At 52.5% G+C, this 24,242-nt stretch overlaps 2 protein-coding genes across 2 annotated transcripts; both read right to left on the bottom strand.

The window, feature by feature from the left end:
- Positions 1–15,312: 15,312 nt before the first annotated feature.
- LOC122192247 (olfactory receptor 52H1-like) lies at positions 15,313–16,447 on the bottom strand. Its single transcript, XM_042892771.1, is given in 5 exon segments — positions 15,313–15,568; positions 15,727–15,820; positions 15,823–15,870; positions 15,953–16,207; positions 16,307–16,447. Coding segments are annotated over 5 exon segments (789 nt in total). The 5' UTR covers positions 16,443–16,447.
- A 4,607-nt stretch (positions 16,448–21,054) lies between these two features.
- On the bottom strand, positions 21,055–22,659 carry LOC122192251 (ubiquilin-1-like). Its single transcript, XM_042892775.1, has one exon. It carries the CDS (start codon positions 22,657–22,659, stop codon positions 21,055–21,057), a length of 1,605 nt encoding a protein of 534 aa, XP_042748709.1.
- Positions 22,660–24,242: the final 1,583 nt, after the last annotated feature.

The following is a 24,242-nucleotide window of genomic DNA, read 5'->3' as shown; positions in this document are numbered from 1 at the left end:
ATCTCCGCTCAGCAGAAGGACGCAGGTTTGCCATGGGGAAGCAGGGTATGAAACATGAGAAAAAGGAGCTGTGTTCTCTGGAAATGTAATGGCTGCAACGCCGGCCCCTCGGTGCCTCCAGCCGCCAACAGCCGCTGGTGACGCATTTTCTGAACGATGTGTTTTCAGCAGGGCTGCCTGCCTGACCTGCCTCTCAGTTCAGGAGGAGCACGATTCCTTTTATTAGCCTAAAGGATGTAGCTGGAAGACGAGCTTGCAGAAATGCCTTCTTTCTATGAAATAAATAACAGCCTGCGGCCGCTCGCAGTGAACACGGCTCCTAAGGGTGCTCAGGGCTCCAGGCAGAGAGGGACCAGAAGGGAAACACCAACTGCGTGGGGTCCCACGTGTGCCCCAGGCAGTGAGGAGGGGCTCAGCACCAGCATTTCTGCTCCCAGTCATTGTGCTGCTCAGAGCCCAGCCGTGCAGACTGAATGCCTGGCTTAAACCCAGGGCGTTCCACAACAGCATACTGACATACCTTTATTTTTAGCACCTCAGAAATCCAGTCTGCACTGCTCTTTGCCTATGGAAATATGGAATGATGGTAGGGTTTGCCCAAGGAGGCTGTGGATGCCCCATCCATCCCTGCAGGCATTCAAGGCCAGGCTGGATGTGGCTCTGGGCAGCCTGGGCTGCTGGTTGGCGACCTGCACACAGCAGGGCTTGGAGCTGGATGAGCGCTGTGCTCCTTTGCAATCCAGGCCATGCTGTCATTCTATGATTCTTCCATTTCTTGTTGCTGAACATGTCGTGTGAAATGAGTCAAAAGCACAATTAAAGTCGAGGCAGATTTAATTTCCAGCTTCCTCCTCCCCAGCAAGGCGTGCTGCCTGCTCTGAAGTACAAACCAGGCTGCTTTGTCACCATTCATTCCTGAGAACTTTGTGGTCACTGCTGCTTTATTTCCTTGGTGCGTTCCCTGTGCTCCATAAGTATTTGGATCATCTGTTTCAGTATTTTTTCAGACAATAGATGCTACCCCAGAAGGTTTCTGTTTCCTCTTCCCTTTATGCTTCCCACCCTTCTGATACCGGGGTTACTTACACTCTGCTTTCCACCATCTCTCTCCTGCTCATGCCCAGGGCTTTGCCTGCACTCCAAGCGCTGCCCTCACATCCCCCCACCCCACACCCTTGTACCTAGAGCCATCTGTTGCCTTTGCTTTTATTTCCTCCCGCTCTGACGTGATTTCTTTCTTCGTTGTTGATGACAGACTATTTTAAAGTGTTACGTGTGTTCATATGATTCACCATCCAATATGCCCCCCAGTATTTCAGTAACACAGTGACTCTTACACTGATCTGTCTCTAACTAAATACAAACTTTGTTCTTCCTTCCCATTCCTTTCTGCTTTACGTGCATTGCTGTGCCTTTCTGTAAGTCACTGCTAGTTTGAATAAGCTCATACATTTGTGTTTCTTTTTCTTTCATGCTAGGCATCTCTGCAAATGTGGTGATTTTGGCATGATTTTTAGCAGTTTTCTTGCTTATTTATTCTATTGGTAAAGTTTGGGAACAAAAAAAAAATGTTCTTTATATTCATGGAGTGATAGAAAGGCCTGGGTTGCACAGGAGCACAGCGCTCATCCAGCTCCAAGCCCTGATGTGTGCAGGTCGCCAACCAGCAGCCCAGGCTGCCCAGAGCCACATCCAGCCTGGCCTCCAATGCCTGCAGGGATGGATGGGGCATCCACAGCCTCCTTGGGCAACCTGTGCCAGTGCCTCACCACCCTCTGCCTCCAAAACTTCCTCCTCACATCCAACCCAAACCTCCCCTGGCTCACTTTCAAGCCATTCCCCTTGTCCTGTCACCACCCACCCTCACACACAGCCGTTCCCCCTCCTGTTTATCCGCTCCCTTCAAGCACTGAAGGCCACCATCAGGTCTCCCTGCAGCCTTCTCCAAATGCAGAGCATTGTGGTCAGAGAGCTTATGGGGGAATGACTGATCTATAAAGGCTCCCAGCACACACACAATGTCATTTTTGCCTGTTCCACTGAATGGACATAAACCAGACTCCACTGAAGAGCTGTACTGATAGGGCTCTGGATAAGAGCCCAGGTCGTATGTGTGGTGGTCATAGTGCTTTCAGTGGAGAAGGGAACACTCTAGGAAATATTTCAGGGTTGAATATCCTCAGAAAATTCTCCCAGATCTGATGGGTTTCTCCTTGCTCCATTTTGCACAGCCCATGAATCCCTCGGCTTCCCAAATCTCATGCCCACCGCCTGCCTCCTATCAGCTGCAAAGACTGCTCTGACCCTCTCCAAAGCTGTGCTTGGTGCTTTAATGGCCCAGCAATTAGCAACTGAAGAGTTTGCCTTTGCTTTTCTCCACCTTACCTGCTGAGTTTGTTTCTCTCTACGCTTTGTGTCCTCCTTTTGCTCTCTTGGCTTGACAGCCTTCAACACCTCTCACCTCCCACATGGGCACAAGAGGGATTTTGGGAAGAGAAAACAAAGTAAGCAGAAGAAAGGTTGAAATAAACAAAACAAATCAATAATAAAGCAGTAAACCAAAGGCAGGAAAAAGGAACCATGCAAGAAGGAAGGGAGTGAGTGGGGGTTCTGCAGTCTGGAAGGGAGATGGCTGCCATAGAGGGGGTCAGAAGACATCTAGGTGTAATTGCTTGCTGTCTCTTTCAATACAAGAGCTAAGACACATTAAAATAGCAGGTGGCAAATTTAAAACCAATTACGTGAGTTGTTTTTCATTCAATAGGATTAAGCTTTGGAACATTTTGTCAGAGGGAGCTGCAAGGACCAGAACTCTGCAAGGGTTCAACTGAGCAATAGCACAAAGCCACAGAAAAAAAAAATAAAATCCATTAAGGAATACTCAACGCAAACCACTGCTCCTGGTTCAGGATGTTCCAGAGCCCTGGGTCAATGGAGGCATGCAGAGCCGTGAGCCCTCTGTGCCTGCTGTATGCTGATTCCTGCCCCAGCCACCACCAGGCTGCAGGATCCATCCCACGGGGCATCACTGAGCGTGTGGCAAGGAGATGGGACACAGGATGGGAGAGCTCACGGGGGATGAAGGGTGGGAGGCGTTTGCTGTCACCTGGCTGAGCACACAGGAGTGATGGAGCTGCTTTGCACCAGGAGGTGATGCAGGAGGAGCTGCTTTGCACCAGGAGGTGCTGCCCATGGGCCCCCATAAGAAAGGCACTCAGGCCCTGTAAGGCATCATTCAGAATGCTTTTTATGAGAGCTATTCTACAAAGAGAACACCATATAGACAACCTTGCACTCCTCCGGGTGCTGGGACTCTGAGCAGCGCAGCATCAAACACTTCTCTGCTCATCCCACAGCCACGCAGACCCGTCTGAGAAAAGGTTTGGGGTATTTGAGTTACTCTGCAAAAACCCACTGCCATAACCAGAGCTTCAGCAAGGATCCCTCAACGGAGCGGGAAGAAAGCGTGAGCAAGGCTGGGGGAGCCCAGCACACGTGGCAGCAAAGAAGAGACACGTAATGGCATTTGTGTGCGCCTGCCCCATGCACAGAGCAGGCTGGAAAGTGACTGGGGCAGATGAATGCATCCCTCTCAGTTGGACACAGCACGTGGATGAGCTCTAATGCCATGGACATCCAGGAGCCACAGCTCGGCCCTCCCAGGCTTCGGATCCCAGCATCACCCATCAGACAGCAGCAATCCTGCTAAAGCACGGGGACTTTATGTCCCAGTTGCAGAAGAGTTAGAAAATAGTAGATTGGAAAGGATCACTGTCATTATTTGTTCTGACATCCCTCATCACACTCACAGAAGAATTTCATATCCAGTTCTCTTATCAAGATCATCGTGCTTTTCAGACAACACACACACCATATGTTTGTCTTCTGTTTATGATACTTTATCCCACGGACATAAAAGAAAAGGGAAGAACTATCAGCAGCATATTTATTAACCACGCTTGGGGACCGGAGCAATTTGTGAAATCTACATCACTTACACACATCACTGCCCAGCTGTGTGCTCTCCGGGCTGTGGCAGCACAAGCACTTCTTACCTCAGGGCAGAATCTCCTGCTCCATCACACAGCTGTCCAACAGCTCCAGCTCCTGTTGTCACACATTCACCCTGATGGGCATCTGTGAGAATCCTTCTTAGTTTTTTTTTTGGCTCAAAGCTTGCTTCCTGAGGTTTTTCTTGTGATAAGACTCTGAGTGACTTGTCAAGGAGGCAGCTGATGGGTGCTAACCGTGTGACAATCGATATCGCTTTGGGAACATTTGCAAGCCCCTTCCCCCAGAGCTGCTTGCTCTGTAGAAGAGCGGAAGAGAGTGCCGCTCCAGCTAAGTATGGAAGGCTGGGGGATGATACCATTGTATCTTGCGAAGGCAAGATGCAAGTTGGTGCCTCCCTGCTTCCTCTTATCTGCTGGCAAGGCCAGAAAGATAAGAACAAAGGAGGTTCCTGCTGAGATCCCAGAGCCAGAAGCTGCCACCGCAAGGAGAACTGACTCAACCACCTTGGATTTGAGCTGTCACTCCAAAAAGAGCTGACTCAACCACTTTGAAGCATTGAAAAAGGGCCATCATCACCATGGTCGTCGTCGTCATTGGCAACAGGACAACTCTGCCTGACGACCCACCGCTACTGAAGATCAAAGACTGAACTACGAACCTCGCTGGATCCATGGTGGTGACTATCTCCCTCTTGCTGCCTATAAAGACTCCTTGCTTCTTCTTTTCTATCTTTTCTATCGCCCTCCTTCCCTTCCCCATTACCCTAATCATAATAGTGTCCGTTCTCCCCTTCCCCATTTCCCCTGATTAAGATTTGTAATAAACTGGTTGGACCAACATTTGAACCATTGCTTCTTAATCTCACGCCGGGTATATAGATAATAAAAGAACCTCCTCTCCCTCCTATAAATTGGAGCGAGACAGCATCCCGGCTCTGGAGGCTGCTCACCTCTGGCTCTCCACGTGCACTTCCATTTCATCCCTTATGGGGAACTGAGCCCCCCATCTTTGTTGTCAGAACCAACCTGAGCCTCCACCAGCCCATTACTGTTTCCTGCCCACGCTGGACGTCTCTGATTTAGGTTTCTCTCTCTCTACAGTATTTTTTGGGTGAATACTGCTCAGGGTTACTTTATCCATTCCTTCTCGTTCTTAGAGTCCCCAGTGCTCCTGGCCATGGCTTTTGATGGCTATGTGGCCATCTGTTACTCACAGAGATACTCCTCCATCCTCACCCTAGCCAGGACAAGCAGGACTGGGCTGGCTGCCCTCTGAGATGTCTGCTGAGTGTGCTGCCATCACCCTTCTTGCTGAGAAGGTTGCTTTTCTGCCTCTCCCACCTGCCTTCCAACGCCTACTGTCTGCACCAGGACCTGGTCAAGCTGTCGTGTGCAGTCATCACGCTCAGTGCTGTGCACACATGAGCTGTGCTCATCCCACAGTGCTGCTTGTTCCACTGCTTATTGCTCTGTCATGCATCGTGATTTGTGAGCACTGCATCCCAGGAGGAGTATCTCAAGGTTTTGAACAACTGCTGGTCCCATACCCTGGCAATCCTGATCCTGCACGTTCCCACAGCTGGTTTGTCTGTGCTTCACTGCTTTGGCAAACACGATTCTCCCCTCATTCACGTCCTCGTGGCCAACACCCACCTGCTGGTCAGCCGCTTGCTGAATGCCATCATCTGCGACACGAAAACCAAACGGATCTGAGGGGGGTCCTCAAGGTCCTCATGTCGAGGAGGAGCCTCTCCAGCACAGCACACGAGGTGCCTTCACAAACTGCTCACCACGAACTGCTGGGATGCACGCACTGTGCCACGCAGTTTGTGTTTGCTGGGTGATGGCACACTTCTGGCTGAAGATATAAACAACTGATATCCATATCGAGTGCACTGGCTATTTAACCTTAAACCAGAGTCCATTCTCTTTTGTCCTGTGATTTATCAGATTATTCCATCTGCATCAAGAGATTTGTTATTTCCACTGCTCGCTGAAGAAGCTCATGCTCTAGGCAAACTTCACCATGAGAGGTGTTTTCTTCTCTTGAAAACACATTTAGTAACACAATTTGCTCAAGTGTTTGCAATGAGTACTGCAATGAAGAAATAAACTCCAGCCTGAGAAATAATTCAGCCTGTAATTAAGCCTGAGTTAAACCTGTTCTGAAGCCATTAGAAACCAAAGAAAGCACAAGTCTTCCACATCCCTGTGCTATCTAAAGGTGGGTGAAAGAAACAGAGCGAGTATTTGCCCACTCTTCTTTCATGGAAGCCCAAGTCTGCCTTGGGGAGTTCAGCCTTCCAGGCACGCAGCTCCTCAGCAGCGCCACGGAAAGGCAGGATGGCAGGAAAGCTGCACCGACTCTTTAATCCATTAATGGATTAATGGACTAATTAATCATTAATCATTAATCCAGCCAGGAGTCGGGGTGGTGCCACTGGGGTCCCTGAAGCACACAGACTCCCTGTTTGTCCGCAGCATTACAGTGGGAGGAATTGGTGAGGTTTGGATGGGAGCTGACTCCATACACGTGTTGTTGAGAACGGTCTTCCTTTATTCATTCTCCTCAGCACATTAAATGTCTGTGCAAATGGATGCGCTGCACGCAGAGTCTTCATGTCTGCTTAGATTAAGTTTCTCAAACCAAATCCCACAGGCTTTTTAAAATGTCCAAGGGCTCAGATCCCAACTCCCACAAGGAAGATTTTTTCCTTTTATCATCCAGCCAAATTTTCCCCTACTGTAAGTTTTGTCCTCAGCTTCGTGCGTGTTCTTCTCCGGGCAGCCTGGGCTGCTGGTTGGCGACCCTGCACACAGCAGGGGGTTGGAGCTGGATGATCGTTGTGGTCCTTTTCAACCCTGGCCATTCTATGATTCTCTGATGAGTGAGACTCTGTTTTTCCTGTAATCTCTTTCAGATATTAGAATGCCAAATTGAGAAGCTTCTTTTGCCTTCTGTTCTGCTGTCTGCATGAACGCAGTTCCTCCAGCCTGCCTCCCCCTGGCTCAGTGGCTGCACTCAGCTGTGCAGGGCTCACGTCCTCCTGCTGCCCTCCAGACCCTTTCTGAAGAGCTGCTCTCCAGACGCTTGGTGACACTCCATGTTCTGCCCCAGGTGCAGGAATTTGCACTGAGGTTTTGTTTCGCTTTTTGTTGTTATTTGATTGTTTTTTTCACCCTGACCATCCTGAGATTCTTGTAGCTTTGTATTTCCAGGTGAGATTTCTCTCAGCTGTTCAACCCCACAAAGTGCAAACAGCTCAGACATGACTCAGTGCCTCCTGAACCCCACCAGGAGCAGCTGATGCCCGAGCTCTTTGCGTGGCCCACCTGCCCAGCTCACATCTTTTCCACATTTCACATTCCCAGGCAATGAGCTCTGAGCTGGAGCGCTGTCAGACCCTGCAGGGCTCTGTGTGCCCCAGGCAGGGAGATGCTGAGGCTGGTGTGGCTCCAGTATGGAGCATGTTATTTCAGGCACCCCGTAGGCACACGGACGTGCACATATGTCTTAGTCATGATGACTCACACTTGATGCAGAGTCAGAAATGAGCAAATCTTAACTCTGGAAGAAACTATTCAGTAGCATAGAGCTATTCTTAATTCCTGTCATAACACTGCCTAAAGAGGAATGCAACAGACACTGTTCCAATCCGTATTTGCCCACTCACTTGCACTTGAACAGAGGCAGTTGGATGTGGGCTATTGCCCAGCAGCCAGCAGAATGACACGCTTCACTCCTGACGTCCTTTAAGCATCCCCGAAAATCTCTTGTCTAGTGGTTGGTGGCCTGCAGACAGCAGGGGTTGAATCTGGACGATCATTATGATTCTCTCCAACCCAGGCTGTTCTACGATTCTATGATCTCTGTCAAAAATGTGAAAGCCACAACCCTGCTAACTGGTAAGAATCCCCCACAAAGGGGAAACCTCAAAAGCATACCAGAAGCCTCCTCCAGTCCGTGCATTTCAGCTAAGCCAAAAGTTAATTAAAGGCATCTGTCTGCTGTCTTGCACAAGCAAAGCTGCCACCCCCCGGCACGGCTGCAGCTTAACCTTTCTCAATCACAGTGAGGCATCCTTGATCCGATGGTGGCAGCTCAAACCTCCGCAAAGGAAGCGGCACATCTCAAGGCTCGGGAGCTGCCTTCCATCTGTCTGTGGGGATCTTCTTTGGAAACAAACCCAGAGACCTGAGCTCACAGCCCAACAGCAGGGCTGGAGGCAGATGAATCCGAGGTCAGTCTGTCGGGATTTCACCTGCTTTGCCCCTTTTCCAACGCCGAAGCATTTTGTGATTTGAGCTGAATTCATGTTGTGGTTCTCAGACAGAAGCACTTCTTTGTGATCCACTGCCAAAGACAGAGTGGTTTTTTTAGGAAACCAGAACACAGGGAGAATGTTCACACCGAGGCAAGGACAGGAAATGCTCCTCATCCCTTTTGAGCATTTAGGCTGTTATACGACCACAGAGAACATTAAAACTCAACAATAACAAAATCCGGGGCTTCAGGAAGTGAATTCTGTGCTTTCTGTGCTTTGCCTGATGCAGGGGCTGGTAAGTTCAAGCATGTAGGTGCTGCACACTCACATCCCTTCTATTTTCCCAGGCATAACAGATCAGGATCAGCTCAGTCCGTTGTTTGGAAGCATTTAATAAGAGTGATGAATCAGCACCTTGGCATTTCCCTTTTGTTGAAATAGCACCGGTGGGGCTGCTGCTGCCTCACGGAGCAGAATGGTGCCTCACAGCACAGCTGTCCCCACCAGGACCAGGAGGCACGGCTGTAGGCTCCCCTGGGCTCAGGAAGGTACAGCCCGTGGGTCCCATTTCCCGAGCAGGAGCTGCTCCAGGCTGGACCATCCCTGGTGCTTGGTGTTGAAACCAAGGGCCAGGTCTTGCATCCAAGGCCAGGTTGGATGGGGCCCTGGGCAGTCTGGGCTGCTATGAAAGGTGGAGGTTGGTGGCCCTGCCTGCAGCAGAGGGGTTGGAGCTTTGTGATCCTTGAGGTCCCTTCCAACCCCAGCCATTCCATGATTCTGCAATTCTGAGGTGGTGCACCCTGTCCTGGTGGCTCTTCTTTACTGAAGGAAATGGTGTGCGTGGCTCAATCCCAGTAAAACTGCTTTCCCATGCAACCTCGTGGTGCCGTACAGCCTGCACCAGCCCTGCTCAGGTACACAACCCCATCTGGAAAGCACCTTTGCTTTTCCTATAGGCTGCCAGTGACCTGTGAAGGATATATGGAGAGAAATCTGCACGTGTGCTCCAGTTACTGCAGTATCTATAGGGTGAGTTTGCACCCTGCCCGTGCTGCTGCAGAAGCTCACAAGCTCACAACATGGCAGGTGCCCAAGGGAGAGGATCCCAAAATCAACATGTGCTCTGAGAGCAGATTCAGGGTGTGGATTTATTTGTGGTGAAACTTGGACCTCCTGGAGCTCCCATCACACCACAGCATCCATTGTGGCTGCAAGGCTGTGCTGTGCACATCGGCCAGGATCCCTCTCCTGCACAGTGACTGTAGCAGTTAGTCCTCTGTAGAGACAAAGGCCCCATTTTCCATCACTTCCCATTACGGTTCTCAGCAGCAATTAGGAGCACTCCAACTGCGAGATGAAGTTTGCTTTGTTTCTAAAGTTTACAACTGGGACTCTTTAAAGCAGAAATGGGTTTACTTCTATCAGGAATACACACATCCAGGCAAAAATGCAGTGGGTGCCCTGCTGTCATTCCTCAGGAAGGGTTTGTTGGAAAGAAGCATGGAAGCATTAAGGTTGGGAAAGATCCCACGATCATCAAATCCAACTGCCCACCTGCCACCAATACTGCCCACTGAACCACAGAATCATAGAATCATAGAATCACCAAGGTTGGAAAAGACCTAAAAGCTCATCCAGTCCGACTGTTCACCTATCACCAACAGCTCCCACTAAACCATGTCCCTCAACACAACATCCAGCCTTTCCTTGAACACCCCCAGGCTCGGTGACTCCACCACCTCCCTGGGCATCCATTCCAGTGCCTGACTGCCCTTTCTGAAAAGTAATACTTCCTCATGTCCAGCCTGAATCTCCCCTGCCGTAGCTTGAAGCCATTCCCTCTGGGAACCATGTCCCTCATATCACATCTCCACATTTCTGGAACGCCTGCAGGGATGGTGACTCCGCCACCCCCCTGAGCAGCCTGCTCAGGACACGTTCCAGTCGCTTCCCTGCTGCTGCTGGCATCACCATTTCTGACAGAAGCCAGGATGCCGTTGGCCTCCTTGGCCACCCGGGCACTTTGCTGGCTCATGTTCCGCCAAGCATTGACCAACACCCCCAGGTCCATTTCCTCTGCACAGTCTGTCACTCTGCCCCACACCTGCAGTGCATGTTGTGGCCAAAGTGCAGGACCTGGTGCTTGGTCTTGTTAAAGCTCCTGCCATTGAATCTACCCAGCCCTCCTTCAGCTCCTCGATGTTCTCAGGGTCAGCTGCAGGGCAGCCAGGCAAACCCAACAGGCTTCTGCAGACAGAGAAAGCCAGTGCAGATGTGTAGTTTGAGCACAGATTGCCCCATGCAAGACTTCCCCATTCAAGGCTTTAGAGGTCATGCTCCAGTGTCCTCCCCCCTCCGTACTCTTGAGAGCCACAATACTGGATTATTCTCGTGGCCACCATGCTAGGAAATGACCACCAAGGTCAACAAGTCCAACCATCAACACGACCTACCAAATCCCGTCACTAAACTATAGCATCAGGGAGTCACAGGAACATAAAGGCTGCAAAAGCCCTCTGAGATCCCCAGGTCCCATCCCCCACCCATCCCCACCATGCCCACAGCCACGTCCCTCAGTGCCACGTCTCTTCTTCAGCACCTCCAGTGACGGGGGCCTCCAGTGCCCCCCTGCCCATCTCCGCGCCGATTCCCTGCTCCCAGGACACCCTGGTGTCTGACTGGCCCACAGACTTCTCTTGGTCTTTAGACTCAGCCATCAGACAGCAGCATTATCCGTGTTTCCTTCTATATCACGGGGATCATTTGTTTCTAATGTGCGTTTTAGCACCACTTTATGGCCCTGGATACTGAGAGATGTGAAACGCTGCAGCTGCCTGGTTCATCAAATCAATGTAAACACAATGAGAATAAGACAGGAGAAGATGGATGTGAGCAGCACATTATAAAACAATATTTCCTGTATGATTTCTGAAGCCAAAACCTAATTGTGTATTTATTTTTATTGCATTACCTGAGAGGCCACACTTAAAAACTCAGAGCAGCCCTACCCAGGAAATTGATATCTGCTGTGTACCGTTTCCTCCCGCACAGTGGAATGGATTTCTCATTCTGCTGCCTTCACACCACGCTGCAGTGCCAGCTTCTACATCTTACCTTCACACAGTGTAAATAAAACATGTTCAGAAGGAGAAAAAGAAGAAGAAAAGGGTACGGTTACTTTGCCAGTAGATCCACGTAGAGTAGAACCGAAGGCAAAGTTAGCTTTTCATTTCACAGATCAGAATTTAATCACTTGTCAAAACAGAAATTAAAATAGTTTGACATAAATCTTGTTTGGATTTCTCCGCCTGAAAACAAGCAGTCTGGAGACATTGTTCAGAGGAACCAAAAATGCTTTCTTTCACTTGCAATGATAAGAAATGTCAGTGTGGAGCACAATGTAGACCAGAGAGCACCTTCTGCAAAGGCAGGGATTTCAGCATTTCCTCCTCGGTCATTTAATGTGACATTTGCCCAAGGAGGCTGTGGATGCCCCATCCATCCCTGCAGGCATTCAAGGCCAGGCTGGATGTGGCTCTGGGCAGCCTGGGCTGCTGGTTGGCGACCTGCACACAGCAGGGCTTGGAGCTGGATGAGCATTGAGCTCCTTTGCAACCCAGGCCATTCCATCACTCTGTGATTAAGGACACTTGGATCGACTTCCTGTGATTCCTACAGATGGCAGAGGGGTGAACACTGCACACAAAGGCGTTCTTTCCATGCTCCTTCTGTGGACAGTCTGGGATCCACACCCATCGCCCGCAGCCCCTTGTGATGAGCAAAGGGATTGTTGCTTTGCATTTGGTATGCACAGCATCCCACTATCCTGAAACAGCAGGGAAAACCCTCCCTGATGCCTCAGAGACGCTCATTCCCCAGCATCAGCTTCTGCTGAGCACAGTCCACGGAAATAAAGCCGTGCTTTGCGTGTGCCCTACATCTAAACCACGAGGCGGTTTGTGCAGTGCTGATGCCACCATTCCAACCACAGCCGTGAGCAGACGGCCCGTAGAACTTCCCCACCCAGCTCTTGGTAATTAAATGGTATACACTGATCTCGTTTGTAATTAATATGTCCATCATTATATCAAGGACTGGAAAAACTAAGAACTAAATGCCCCGGATGTGGCATCGAGTCCTGAATAATGCAACGCACAGAATTCCTGTCCCATATGGCACTTCAGGAGCCTTCAGGACCTTTCCAGTGTCCTTTAGCACAAGGCGATCTGGACAGCCTCGAGGTTATTTCTAATATTGTGCAGCTGAGATTGTGAGCACGGAGGCAAACACACAGGCCCAGAAGCAGAGGCATGGATCAGATTTCTCTCTTGCTTGCATACAAAGCAGAAGGCAGCTCATTGAAAAGCAGACTTGTCCAAACGTGGCAAGCTCAGTGCTTCTGGAGCAAGCTAATGCTGCAGATGGAAACTGCCTTGTGCATTCAGCAGTCAGGAGGGATTCTTTTGCAGTGGGTTAATCCACGCACGTAGCAGGCAAGTTCCCCTCTCTGCAGGCAGGTTTGTGCACACGGACCAGCAGAACTTCACTCTCCAGCCCTGAATGCAGTTGGTTCGAGCAGCACATCTCTTACAAACTTTGTTGGTTTGCTGGTCATGTTCCACCTTGCACACTACTGCAGGATTCTGACTCCTGTACCCTTTGTTTGGCCTTGTTCCCTCTGTGCCCACCTCACATCACCCAGTGTGCTGAGCATTTTGCCTCTCTCTTGCTAAATCCCACCACTTCCACAATGAGACAATGGCAAGTCATAGGGAATTCATCAGTATCATATCCCAAAACTAACGCCTGGGCTGTGCAGGTGGGATGTGATGGGAGTGGTTGTGGTCATACAATAACAGAATGACAGCATGGCCTGGGCTGCAAAGGAGCACAGTGCTCATCCAGCTCCAAGCCCTGCTGTGTGCAGGTCGCCAACCAGCAGCCCAGGCTGCCCAGAGCCACATCCAGCCTGGCCTTGAATGCCTGCAGGGATGGATGGGGCATCCACAGCCTCCTTGGGCAACCTGTGCCACTGCCTCACCACCCTCTGGCTCAAAAACGTCCTTCCCAAGTGGTGCCCAGAGAAGGAACGTGGGATTCTCAGTGCCCCAGATGAGCCCAGGAGACCACGGGGGGTTGATGGGACTGTGGTGTTCAGAGCCTCAGTGAGCTGAGCGCCAGCAGAGCCTTCTGGCATAGAATTACAGAATGGTTGGAGTTGGAAAGGACCCTTTAAGGCCATCAGGTCCCACTGCCCGCAGTGCACGGACACCCACGGCTCCATCAGTGCTCCCAGCTCCTTCCCCTGACCTCGGGTGTCTGCAGGGATGGGGCACCACCACCTCTATGGGCACCCAGTGCAGTGCCTCACTCAATTAAGGCACGGCCTTCAATTTCAACGGAGTTTTGATTCTGCAGAGGCCGTTTGGGTGGTGGTGCAGCCATGAGGCAGTGCTGCGGGTCCATCAGTGGCATTGAAGTGTTTTCCTGCTCAGCGAGGTGCTGCTGATTCTGTTCTGCAGAGAACTGCTGCTCAGGAGCAGTGCTCAGGGCAGGATGCCCACTCTTAAACCAAACCTACTGTGAAACATCAGCCCAGAGCTGAAAGGTGCACACGAGAAAATTCCAGTGCTTTGCACAGGGATGAGAGAGATGCAGATTTAGGGAGATAAACTGAACCCAAATTAGTGCTTTGACCTGATGTAAATTGAATACTGGGAACCAAGGCTGAATTGAGATCAGTTTTTTATCTCAGCACTGTTCTGTGACGGGTGGTTTCTGGCCAAAGGAAAGGCACTGTCACTGCATTATGAGTTGTGGGAGCTCCGTGTGCTGCCAGCTCTGCTCTCCTTGGAGCTCTGTGCCTGCGCTGGGTTCATCCTCACAGCACTTCTGGAAGGAGTGAGATGTGATCCATTTCAGAACGCAGGCAGTTTCTTTCTGAATTATTTGTTGAGATTTGGGATGCACAAACAGCCAGGAGCGCCAGGATCTGCACAAGTAGAAGATACGAGGTGCTACAACAGCCGTCAGGGGCAGCATTCATTACAGCAGCTCAAGCTTCAGGCGGAGCAGCTGCTGCACTGAGATGGGCTCTCGGGGGCTGTTTGCACTCTGACCATGCCGCTGCAGAAGCTTAGAATGGCATCATATCATTTTGGGTGATTTTGGATATTGCTGCAGGAACAAAGGGAACGGGTAATTTGATGGCAAAAGAGCTGACAGCGAATGCCATCAGCCCTACAGCTGCTGTCAGGAAATGCTTCAGGGCTGCACTGGGCTGCTCGGGACGTCCCCCAGCCTCTGCCCACTGCTGCCGTTCTGCTCTGGGAGCATCCTGCTCTGCTCCCTGCAGCTGCTCTTGCAAAGAGTGCCCAACTGCTTCTGAAGCCCTTGGCTTTGCACTCCAGGAAGGCAGCCACTCTGAGCCAGCATTTCCTTAGGACCTGGTACCAGTTTGACTCGGTGCTCAGTCAGTCCCCGCTTCTCAGGGGCCAGAGCTGTCAGTAGTGTGTGACTGCACTGCTGTCAGCTCCTGAAATGGAGGGCCTCAGGCACACAGGGATGTACATTGTTCCTCCAAATGACTTGAAACTGCCTTTCCCAATGCATTCCAGGCTCTGGGCAGCCTGGGCTGCTGGTTGGTGACCCTGCACACAGCAGGGGGTTGGAACTGGATGAGCGTTGTGCTCCTGTGCAACCCAGGCCTTTATGTCGTTCTGTGACTCTATGAAAAGGCCACTGAGATCATCAAGTCCAACCGCCAACCCAGCTCCTTTTGGAACTCTCTTCTTCACCCAGCTGTTCACTTAAAGCGCAGATAGATGTTATGTAGTTAAGGAATAAAGAGACTCCAGGCATGCTAATCTGCAACACTTGCTTTTATTTCTGTTATTCTTTCTAGAGACTTCTTCAGTTCAGTGATTTTTTAATACAGAAGCAATTCCTGCAGCGTCCTCCATTATGTATCTGTGATTAGAGAAGGTTTATTACACTCCTTGTCCCCTGACTCCGCACAGACGCCAAGATCTCCATCACACCACAGTGGAATCCTCACTGGGGGCCCCGTAGGTGGCTCTGCTGGGGGGGGTCCTCCCGTCCATGGGCCCCCTCTTTCTGCAGCCAAGCAGAGGGCTGGCATTTGGCTTCTGGTTACGTAGAATTACAGCATCGTTGAGGTTGAAGAAGACCTCCAAGATCTCCAAACCCAGCCCCAGCCCGTCCCGCCATGCCCACTGACCCCTCAGTGCCACGTCTGCCCTTTTCTTGGCATCTTCAGATGGGGGACATCTTCAGGGACATCTTCAACAGACCGCCAGGGAATTCGGGGTGGGGACACGGGGTGCCCTGTGTGTGGGGCTGCAGATTTCCTCACAGTGCCTGAAGTGGTTCTATGGGAGATCTGGGCTCCCACCGAAGCATTCCTTACACGTGGCTCTCATTCCTACAGTGGATGCATGGTGGGGCAGAGGAGCATCTTCACCACCTTCTCTCTTCTCTGCCGCGTCCGCACGCCGTGCACAGCGGGGTTCAGCACGGGGAGAAGAGCACATAGAGGTTGGACAGCAGGATGTGGACGTGGTGTGGGATTTCTACCCCAAAGCAGTGCGTGAAAAAGGCAGGAACATAGAAAAGGAATGTAACACAGACAAAGGAGACACAGGTGTTAAAAGCCGTGGAGCAGGCTGTCCTGGATGGGGGTCTGAATGCTGCCAGGAGAATCAGGACACAGGAGGCAGCAATGAGGGCAGCGTCCAGCAGGATGGCTGCAAAGGGCTCGGCAAGGCTGTGGAGGATGCTGGCAGAGCCAGAAGAGGGCCGGCATCTTGGGCACGGCGGTGGTGGACAGCATCAGGTCAGCAGCAGCCAGCGTGCACAGGAGAGGTATGTGGTGTATGTAGCTTGTTGTTGTTGTTGTAACTAATAGGAATGGGAGGGTGGTTGGACTAGATGATCTTGCAGGTCGTTTCCAACCTTGTGATTCTGTGATTCTGTGGGCTGATGGAGGTTCTACTCTGCCCTCTTGACTGCTGTTCCCCAGCAGGGCAGCCAGGTGCACGCAGCAGAAGGGGATGGGCAGCCACACGTGCAGCTTCTCCGTGCCCGGGATGCCAACCAGCACAAAGGTTGCTGGGATCGAGCTGGTAAGGTTGGATGGTGGCATGAGGTGCACCCCATAGCAACGACAGAAAGCACCACAGAATGGCATTTCATAGAATGGTTTGTGCCGGAAGGGACCTCTGAAGGTCATAGAATCTTAGAATCATTAAGAATGGAAAAGACCACTGAGATGATCTAGGATGATCGCCCAGCCCCAGCCCATCCCTGCAGGCCGGCTAAGCATCTCCCTCAATGCCACATCTCCATGGTTCTTAAGCACCTCCAGGGACAGCAGCTCCATCACCTCTCGGTCGTTTGTCCAACAAAGCACAGCCCCATTCAACCTGATCTCTGAGCTGTGAACAGCCATGGGCACCATCCCCGGTTCAGAAGTCCCCTGGGCTGCAGTGCATTGCAGCAGGCACTGTTATGTTCCCGCTCCTACTATGTGCCAATGGCAGCGTCCAAATTCTCCCTTTTTTAACATGATATAATGCATTTTTTCCACCAAGTACTTCCATGTAGACCAGAGTGAATGGAAATGGAACCAACCCACACTGCACAAATAGCTGACACTGATGTACTGCCTGCCTGGAGCAGAGGGAAGAGCTCAGACAACAACAGGAGAGGAAGCCCAGGTGGCAGCAGGGCTGCACAGATGCTCTCAGACATCAGCACCTGCAGAGGGCACAAGTGGAATTTCCAATTTCCGGGCTCACACGAGGTTTCCTGGGTTCAAGTGAGGCACCATCAGCTCTTGGCCTGAAGCAGCTGCCCATTCTTCATCCTCATCTCCAGATCTCTCTTTCTCTTTCCTTTTGGCCATTGGGGCTGAAGAGTTCCCAGTTTGGTTTGCTTTGCACCTCATGGGCAGAGTGGAACTAAAATGTAAGGAGGAACTGCGAAGACCTTTGGGGCAGGGGAAGAGCAGCGCTGCCCTGCTCAGGTTCAGAGGAGGCAGAGTCAGACCCAGAGTCACAAATTATGGCTGCATTACTCTTTTCCAGCAGCTTCTGCAACAGCAGTCAGCTCTGAAATACCCAAACTCAACATTGGAATTGGTCCTAATGCAGCTGAGATGAGGAAGCGTGGTGCTTAAAAACAAACCTGCAGGGTTGCTGTGCTCTAAAATATTGGCTGTGCATATGAGAAAGCAACTGCATTTTTTGTGCTGGAGGCGATTCCTCAGGGAGACAGCTTCAGGTCTAAAGGGAAACCCAAGGAGATGCTGTGTAAGAACAAAACATCAGTGGGTGGTTTTACAGAAACACTGAAGGTAGTAATCGTCTAATAATGTAAATGAATTAGCATCTAATAATGCAAATGAACAATTCCATATAAATATTGCATGAAGTAAAAAGAAACATGAGGCACTGGCACAGGTTGCCCAAGGAGGCTGTGGATGCCCCATCCATCCCTGCAGGCATTCAAGGCCAGGCTGGATGTGGCTCTGGGCAGCCTGGGCTGCTGGTTGGCGACCTGCACACAGCAGGGCTTGGAGCTGGATGAGCGCTGTGCTCCTTTGCAGCCCAGGCCATTCTATCTTTCTATGATTCCATGATATTAACAGAGCTAAAATGCTGTTGATTGTAACAGCAGATACACGGTGCTGTTACACCCGAAGCAGAGCTGCTCCTGCCCAGCACTGCGCCTCGGGGGGGCATCGCAGTGCAGCCCCTCGTGCTCCAGTCGCTGCCCTGCACCTCACGAACACAGGCACAGCTTTAAGGAAGCCGTTTTCTGCTGTCCTCTGGAACTTTTTACTCCTAAAATCTGTGTCAGAGCTGCAGGCAACGCGCGGCCCCAGCAGCCGTGCTGAGGACGTTGTCCCGGGTTCAGCCGGGATGGAGTTGGCTTTCATTTCCTTTTCCAGTGCTGCCCTTTGGCTGCCGGAGACAAACGCAGATAAATCAGACAAACCCGGATAATCACACACCGACATTCCAGTTGGTGCTGCACAGAGCCAAAGATGTGTCGGCTCTCACGCTGCTCTGCCGGCGAGGGGCTGTGGGGCACGGGGAGAGGGCAGAGCCGGGACCCCAAAGTGCCCCGTGCCATGGCAGCGTGCTGAGCAACAAAAGTGGGGAGCGCCGGGGGGCTGCATCTGCTCAGGGACTGCATCACTCAGCAGATGGTGACTTATTCTCGTTTCTCATTACTTCTTCCCTTTTTTTCCCCACTGCTCTCACCTCCGGGTTCTCGCACTTTCATTATTTTGATTCTCCCCGCACCGCGCGTGGAGCGACGAGAGGAGCAGCGGCACCGCGGAGCTCCCCGTCCGGACACGGAGATCCGGGAGGACGCAGCGCGGGGCCGGAAGGGTTCGCTGCTGCCTTTCTGTCTCGAGAATGGAACTGAAGGAAGCGTTTCCCAGTACCGAAGGGATGCACGGGGTCGGGGATGCTCTGCGCGCGTCCCCCGCATCCGTATCTCTCAGTTCCCGCTGCCCGGAACGCAGCTTCCAGATAAAAGCGGAGAGGGAAGGAGGGCGTTTCGCATGGGATACGGCACCTCCGCGTCCCTGCGAACCCGGGGATCCGATCCGGGCCGGGCTGCGGTGCAGCTCTTATACCCGCACCGTGCTCACCGCCCGTCCGCAGGGCCCCCGGTGCCGCGGGGATCCGATGGGAGGGGCTGCTTCAGCTCATCCGAAGGGCCGAGCAGGAAACCAGAAGTACAGAGCGGGCACAGATGCTTTTGTAGAGGACTTAATGCTTGTTTAGCAGTCTGCCGTTTGCGTGGACGCACGATGTTCCCGGTGATTATCACAATAAAGCAATGTGGAGAAGGTCATGAGAGAGAGCCCTGGTGGGACCAGGCTGCCAGGAGGAGGGGGGAGAGCTGCAAAGCTGTCCTTGAAAGGGGGTGGGATGCTGCTGCCCTCAGTGACTCCCCTGGAACCCTCCCCCCTCCTCCTCCCCCCCCCATGGCTGCTTTCTGCACATCATCACACTCCCAGGACCAGACGTGGTGCCCCATCCCTGGAGACACCAAAGTGAAGGGACAGAGCTCTGAGCAGATTATAGAATCCTAGGATGGCCTGGGCTGCAAAGGAGCACAGCGCTCATCCAGCTCCAAGCCCTGCTGTGTGCAGGTCGCCAACCAGCAGCCCAGGCTGCCCAGAGCCACATCCAGCCTGGCCTTGAATGCCTGCAGGGATGGATGGGGCATCCACAGCCTCCTTGGGCAACCTGTGCCACTGCCTCACCACCCTCTGGCTCAAAAACTTCCTCCTCAGATCCAACCTAAACCTCCTCTGTCTCAGTTTTAGACCATTCCCCCTTGTCCTAATTGGGTGTGGGTGTCCCTGCACATTGCAGGGGAGTAGGACCAGATGGCCTTTCGAGGTCCCTTCCAACTCAAATGGTTGATGGATCACATCCCTGTGTCTGAGGCTGGTGTTGAGAGGGAAGGCCCAAAGCCAACAGTAGGTGGAGGACAGCTCACCAGTTCCTGCCAGGGATGCTGCTGAGGGGAGCTGGCCTTATCACAGCTGCTGACGTGGGGAATGGGGTCTGCTGCCAAGAGACATGCGTCCAGCCTCAGCCTGACAGGCACCCAGCATATCACCCTGCACCAACCCTTCTGATGCCTCCGGAAAGAGAGGAAGCAGACACACAAAACTGTGAGGAGGGACAAAACAGAGGAAGGGTGAATTTGTCCATTCAAAGGGCTTCAGAACCACAGAGAGGAAGAGGAGGTGGGAGAAATGGATAGAAACCTCCCGTGGGATGTGCTGTGAGAGGAGGATGCCAGGAGAGAAAACATTTGCAGAAGAAAGGAGTGGGAAACCCAGAGTGGGAGGAAGGAGGCTCAGAGCATTTGTGCCAGAAGGAAAGGGCAGGAGCAGGAGGGGGGGATGTGATGGGAATGGGCAAAGTTGGGAGGGGGCACAGGGAGGGTCTGAGCTGATCCCTGCCAGCTGGGAGAAGGGAAGCAGTTCTGGGAAGGCACAGCAATGGCTGCTCCTCTGCCTGAGGCCACGGGTTCGGGTCTGCGTCACTAAACCATGAAGCCATAAACGTTCCATCATTTATCATGGTTTGTGTTACAAAGGCTGTGAAAAGCACTGTGGCATTACTTCATCCACGGCCTCACCCTCAGCAAAGGGGAAATTACAGAAACCTGTGCAACAACGGGTGATTAAACCCAACTGTGACTGCACTGGGGATAAAAATGTCCAAGTGCCAGATGAGCTCCTGCAGTCTTGGAGTCCAAATGGGAGCCAAGCCCCTTCACCATCCTGTCCACAGCATCTCCAGAGCTCAGTTCCTAACCTTCTTTTTCCTTCTTTGGTGGCTTTGCTGTCATGTTTTCACCTGTGGACACATCTGGATTCCGTGTGCAAATTGAGACCACATTCAGGGAGGGCCTTCCCCATTTCAGAACAGTCCTCATTGCTATTTGTTCTGAATGCAGGAAATCCTTGCAGCTAAGGGGGAATTAATTATCATGGGTGCAAGAATGCTACAGCACACAATGTAGTATGTGCCTTGTTGCTTTTAATGTGTGATGGGACCGAAACACGGCCAACAAACACATTTCATCGCTGGGGTGACCCAGCTGCTGCACCTCATCAAATGGAGGTTCTTTGGCCAGCACCTCAGCCACTGTGCTGCTCTCCCCCCTGTGTCAGACACAGAATGCAGTCCTGGAAGCCCTCGGCACGGAGATGCCTATGGCTGCCACTCATCTATCACTGCCTGCTCTTCTTCCTCGCTCTGCTCTGACGCCAGGCTCACATCCTCCACCCCGCTGCTTTGTGATGAGCTGTCTGTGCCCTCCAGCTCCGCAGGCTCCTCGCCCAGGCCGAAGATGAGCTCTGGCACCTCTGCACGGAGGGTGTTGAGCCCCAGCTGGACCTGCAGCAGCGCCTGCAGCGCCCGGGGGTTCCTCAGCAGCAAAGAGATCCCCGCGTTCTCCATTTCCAACGGCAGCTGCTCTGCGCTTTGGTTGCCATTTGGGGAGTTCCCATCCCTCGCTGTGTGATCACCGTTAAGCAGCATTTGCACCGGGCTGCTGGGGTTCGTTATGGCGCTTTCCAGGTCACGCATGAGCTCCGAGTTCTCTGCCAGCTGCTGCACCATGCTCTGCACCGCTCTGTGGCTGGGCTCCTCTACATTCACTGCAGGCCCCAGGTTCACCTCAATAAGGCCATCACCGCTGCAGGCCAAGCGCTCGTCCCATTCCAAGTCACAACTGCTGCCTCTGCTGGGCTGCGGATCCCAGGGGTTGGGCAGCGGCCGGCGGTTCTCGGTGCGGGCGGGCAGCCTGGCCCCTCCTGGGGCTGGGTTACTGTCCAGACCAGCAAACACATCGTCCTGCATCTGTGTCTGCACCGCATCCAGGATGGGCTCCTCGATTTCTCTGTACAGCTGCTCCAGAATGCTGTACCCCCCGGGGATGCTTTCAAGGTTGTTCATGGCCAGGTCGTGGTTCCTTATCATCTCCTGCATCGCAGCCGGGCTGCTGCACGCCTCCAGGATGTCCTGGATGTCTGAGCTGGTGAGCACGTGGCTGATCTCAAGGTTTTGCTCAGCCAGATGCTGCATCTGGGGGTTGGATGCGATGATATCACTGAGCAGGTTGGGACTGGAGAGGACGCTCTGCTCGAAGGAGCTCTGTGCCACCTCTCTCAGCAAGCTGTCTATGGACACCACAGGGCTTTGGATGCTGCTCACCACCTCCGACACATCTGCTGAATCCAACCCTAGGATGTTGGTGCCCGTCACCCCCAGGAGGAAGCCCAGCAGGAGCATGTTGCTGTTGATGGCGTTCATGTCCAGCTCCATGTTGATCATCCTCAACAAGAGGTCTTCTGTGGTCTGGGCCACTATTTCCTGGCTGGAATTCAACAGCCCCGGCACATTCTGAGGGATCAAGACCAGGCTCTGCAGATCAGATGCGCAATCCAGGGACAAACTGGGACCGCTGTGGCTGGGAGGCTGCACGAGAGCAGCTGCAGCTCCTTGGTCTGCCAGGTCGTCCTGCTTGGTTGGGGATCTGATGACGAGGTGGATGTTGGCTCCGTTGTGAACTCGGTGCTGGCTCAGGGTGTCGCGGTCTTTGAGGATCTTCCCAGCAAATATCAGCACCAGCAGATCAGGGGGAGTTTGGAAACGTGCGGCGATGTCTTCCTTGAACTGCTGGATGGTGCTGCCCTGAGCAACCTCAAAGTGCTCCTTCTGCTTCGGGGTCTTCACCACCACACTGATGATGTCTGCAGGATCCGTGGTGACGACGGGCTGACCTGCGCCTGCCGCCCCTTTGTGCTCTGACATGATGGTGACTCTGCAACCAGGGCTGTGATTCAATCTGTTGAGTAGCAGAGCTGCTGGGAGGTGGGGAGCGCCGGGAGGGGGCAACGGCTGGCAGCCAAAATGAGGGTGGTTCCTCCTGCTATGGTGACAGCTGGAAGGGAGCAGTGGCACGGAGAGAGACCGCCTCTCTCCGCAGCACCAGAAGGCACATACCAGCCAGATGTGGCACAGCTGCTCCGCTCGCTCACCACCCCATCGTCCCTGCCCTCATAGAACTGCTGGCCCCGTGCTGTGACATCACACTGAGCAGGGTGGGTGCAGAGGGGCCATCCTCACCTCCGCCACCCCCAGCAACCGAGCCCCAGGCTGTGCAGAGTTCCTGTGGAGGCTGTTCAGTTCAATTCTGCGTTCCCAACAAAAGCACCATTAGCAGAAAGCCTCTCCCACAGTAAGCTGCAAAAGCCAGTGCTCCTCCTCAAAGGTTGCTCATGTTGTGGAGGCAATTTACCCAAACCCTGCTGCTCTGTGACCAAGCCTTGAGGAGGTCCCTGGTTAGAGAGTTCTTCTGAGCTCTGGGTTTGCTAGAAGAAATTTCCCATCCTCTGTGTGGTTTCTTTCTGCTGCTTATCCTCGGTGGGAGCCCAGCAGTGCTGCTGGTGGCACTCAGGAGAGGGAGGAGATGCTGAATGGCCCTTGGTATCAATGCAGGAGAACAAAGATTTCACTGGGAAAACAACACTGCACCTAATAGCTTCCATCCTTCTCATAGGCACATGGCCTAGACTGGGGAAACTGATGGAAAACTTGCTCTCATTGAGCCTCTTACTGCACTCCATTATTCTCATTATTCAAAATAAGGCTCTTCTAATTGGAGTGTGTCTGGCTTCATTTTTTCACTCATACAAATTCTTCCTTCTCCAAGGCTTCACAACAGCCCTCAGCATCAGACATTTTCCCCCATTCCACACTGAAGCCATCAGAGCCCCATCCCTGACCTTGGTGTCTCCAGAGATGGGACACCACCACCCCTGGGCAACCCGTGCCAGCATCTCACCACCCTTACTGTAAACAACTCCTTCCTGATATCCAGCCTAAGCCTCCCCGTCTCTATGCTGGGTCTGCTCACAGCCCCAGGGAGGAGTCAACCATCACGGCCAGCAGTTCTCAGAGCTATTTGTTATCCAAGCCCAAAGGCTTCTTTGTTGTCACCTTCAACTCCTGGCGCGCCCTGGGACCCTCGCATCCACCCATGGGGGGCCAACCATCACCCCAAGTGCCCCCAGCACAGTGCTGCTTCCCACAGCCCCCAGCTGGGGGACGGCATCCACACACGGCTCTGCACCACTGGCTGCAGAACAGCAAGATACAGAGCACAGCTCTCCGTGGGGAACTCACACCAAGGCTGCGGTTAGCCAGGCTCCATCAGCACCTCCTTTATTTACAAGTAGGTGTAGTGGTTGTCTGTCTGTCTGTCTGTCTGTCTGTCTGTTACAGTGAGGTGTCTATCAGATTGCTGTCACAATAAAAAATGACGGTTCTGTTCAGTCCTCAGGAAACTCAGTCACCCAAAAATGGAAGGAAAACGCAGTGACATGATTCTATGG

The sequence above is a fragment of the Lagopus leucura genome, unplaced genomic scaffold (genome assembly GCF_019238085.1).
Source record: "Lagopus leucura isolate 7727_CA_CO unplaced genomic scaffold, USGS_WTPT01 239-3_obj-0_obj, whole genome shotgun sequence".
Taxonomy (NCBI): domain Eukaryota; kingdom Metazoa; phylum Chordata; class Aves; order Galliformes; family Phasianidae; genus Lagopus; species Lagopus leucura.
Note: the sequence above shows the minus strand (reverse complement) of the source record. Positions and strands in the feature narration are given on the sequence as shown.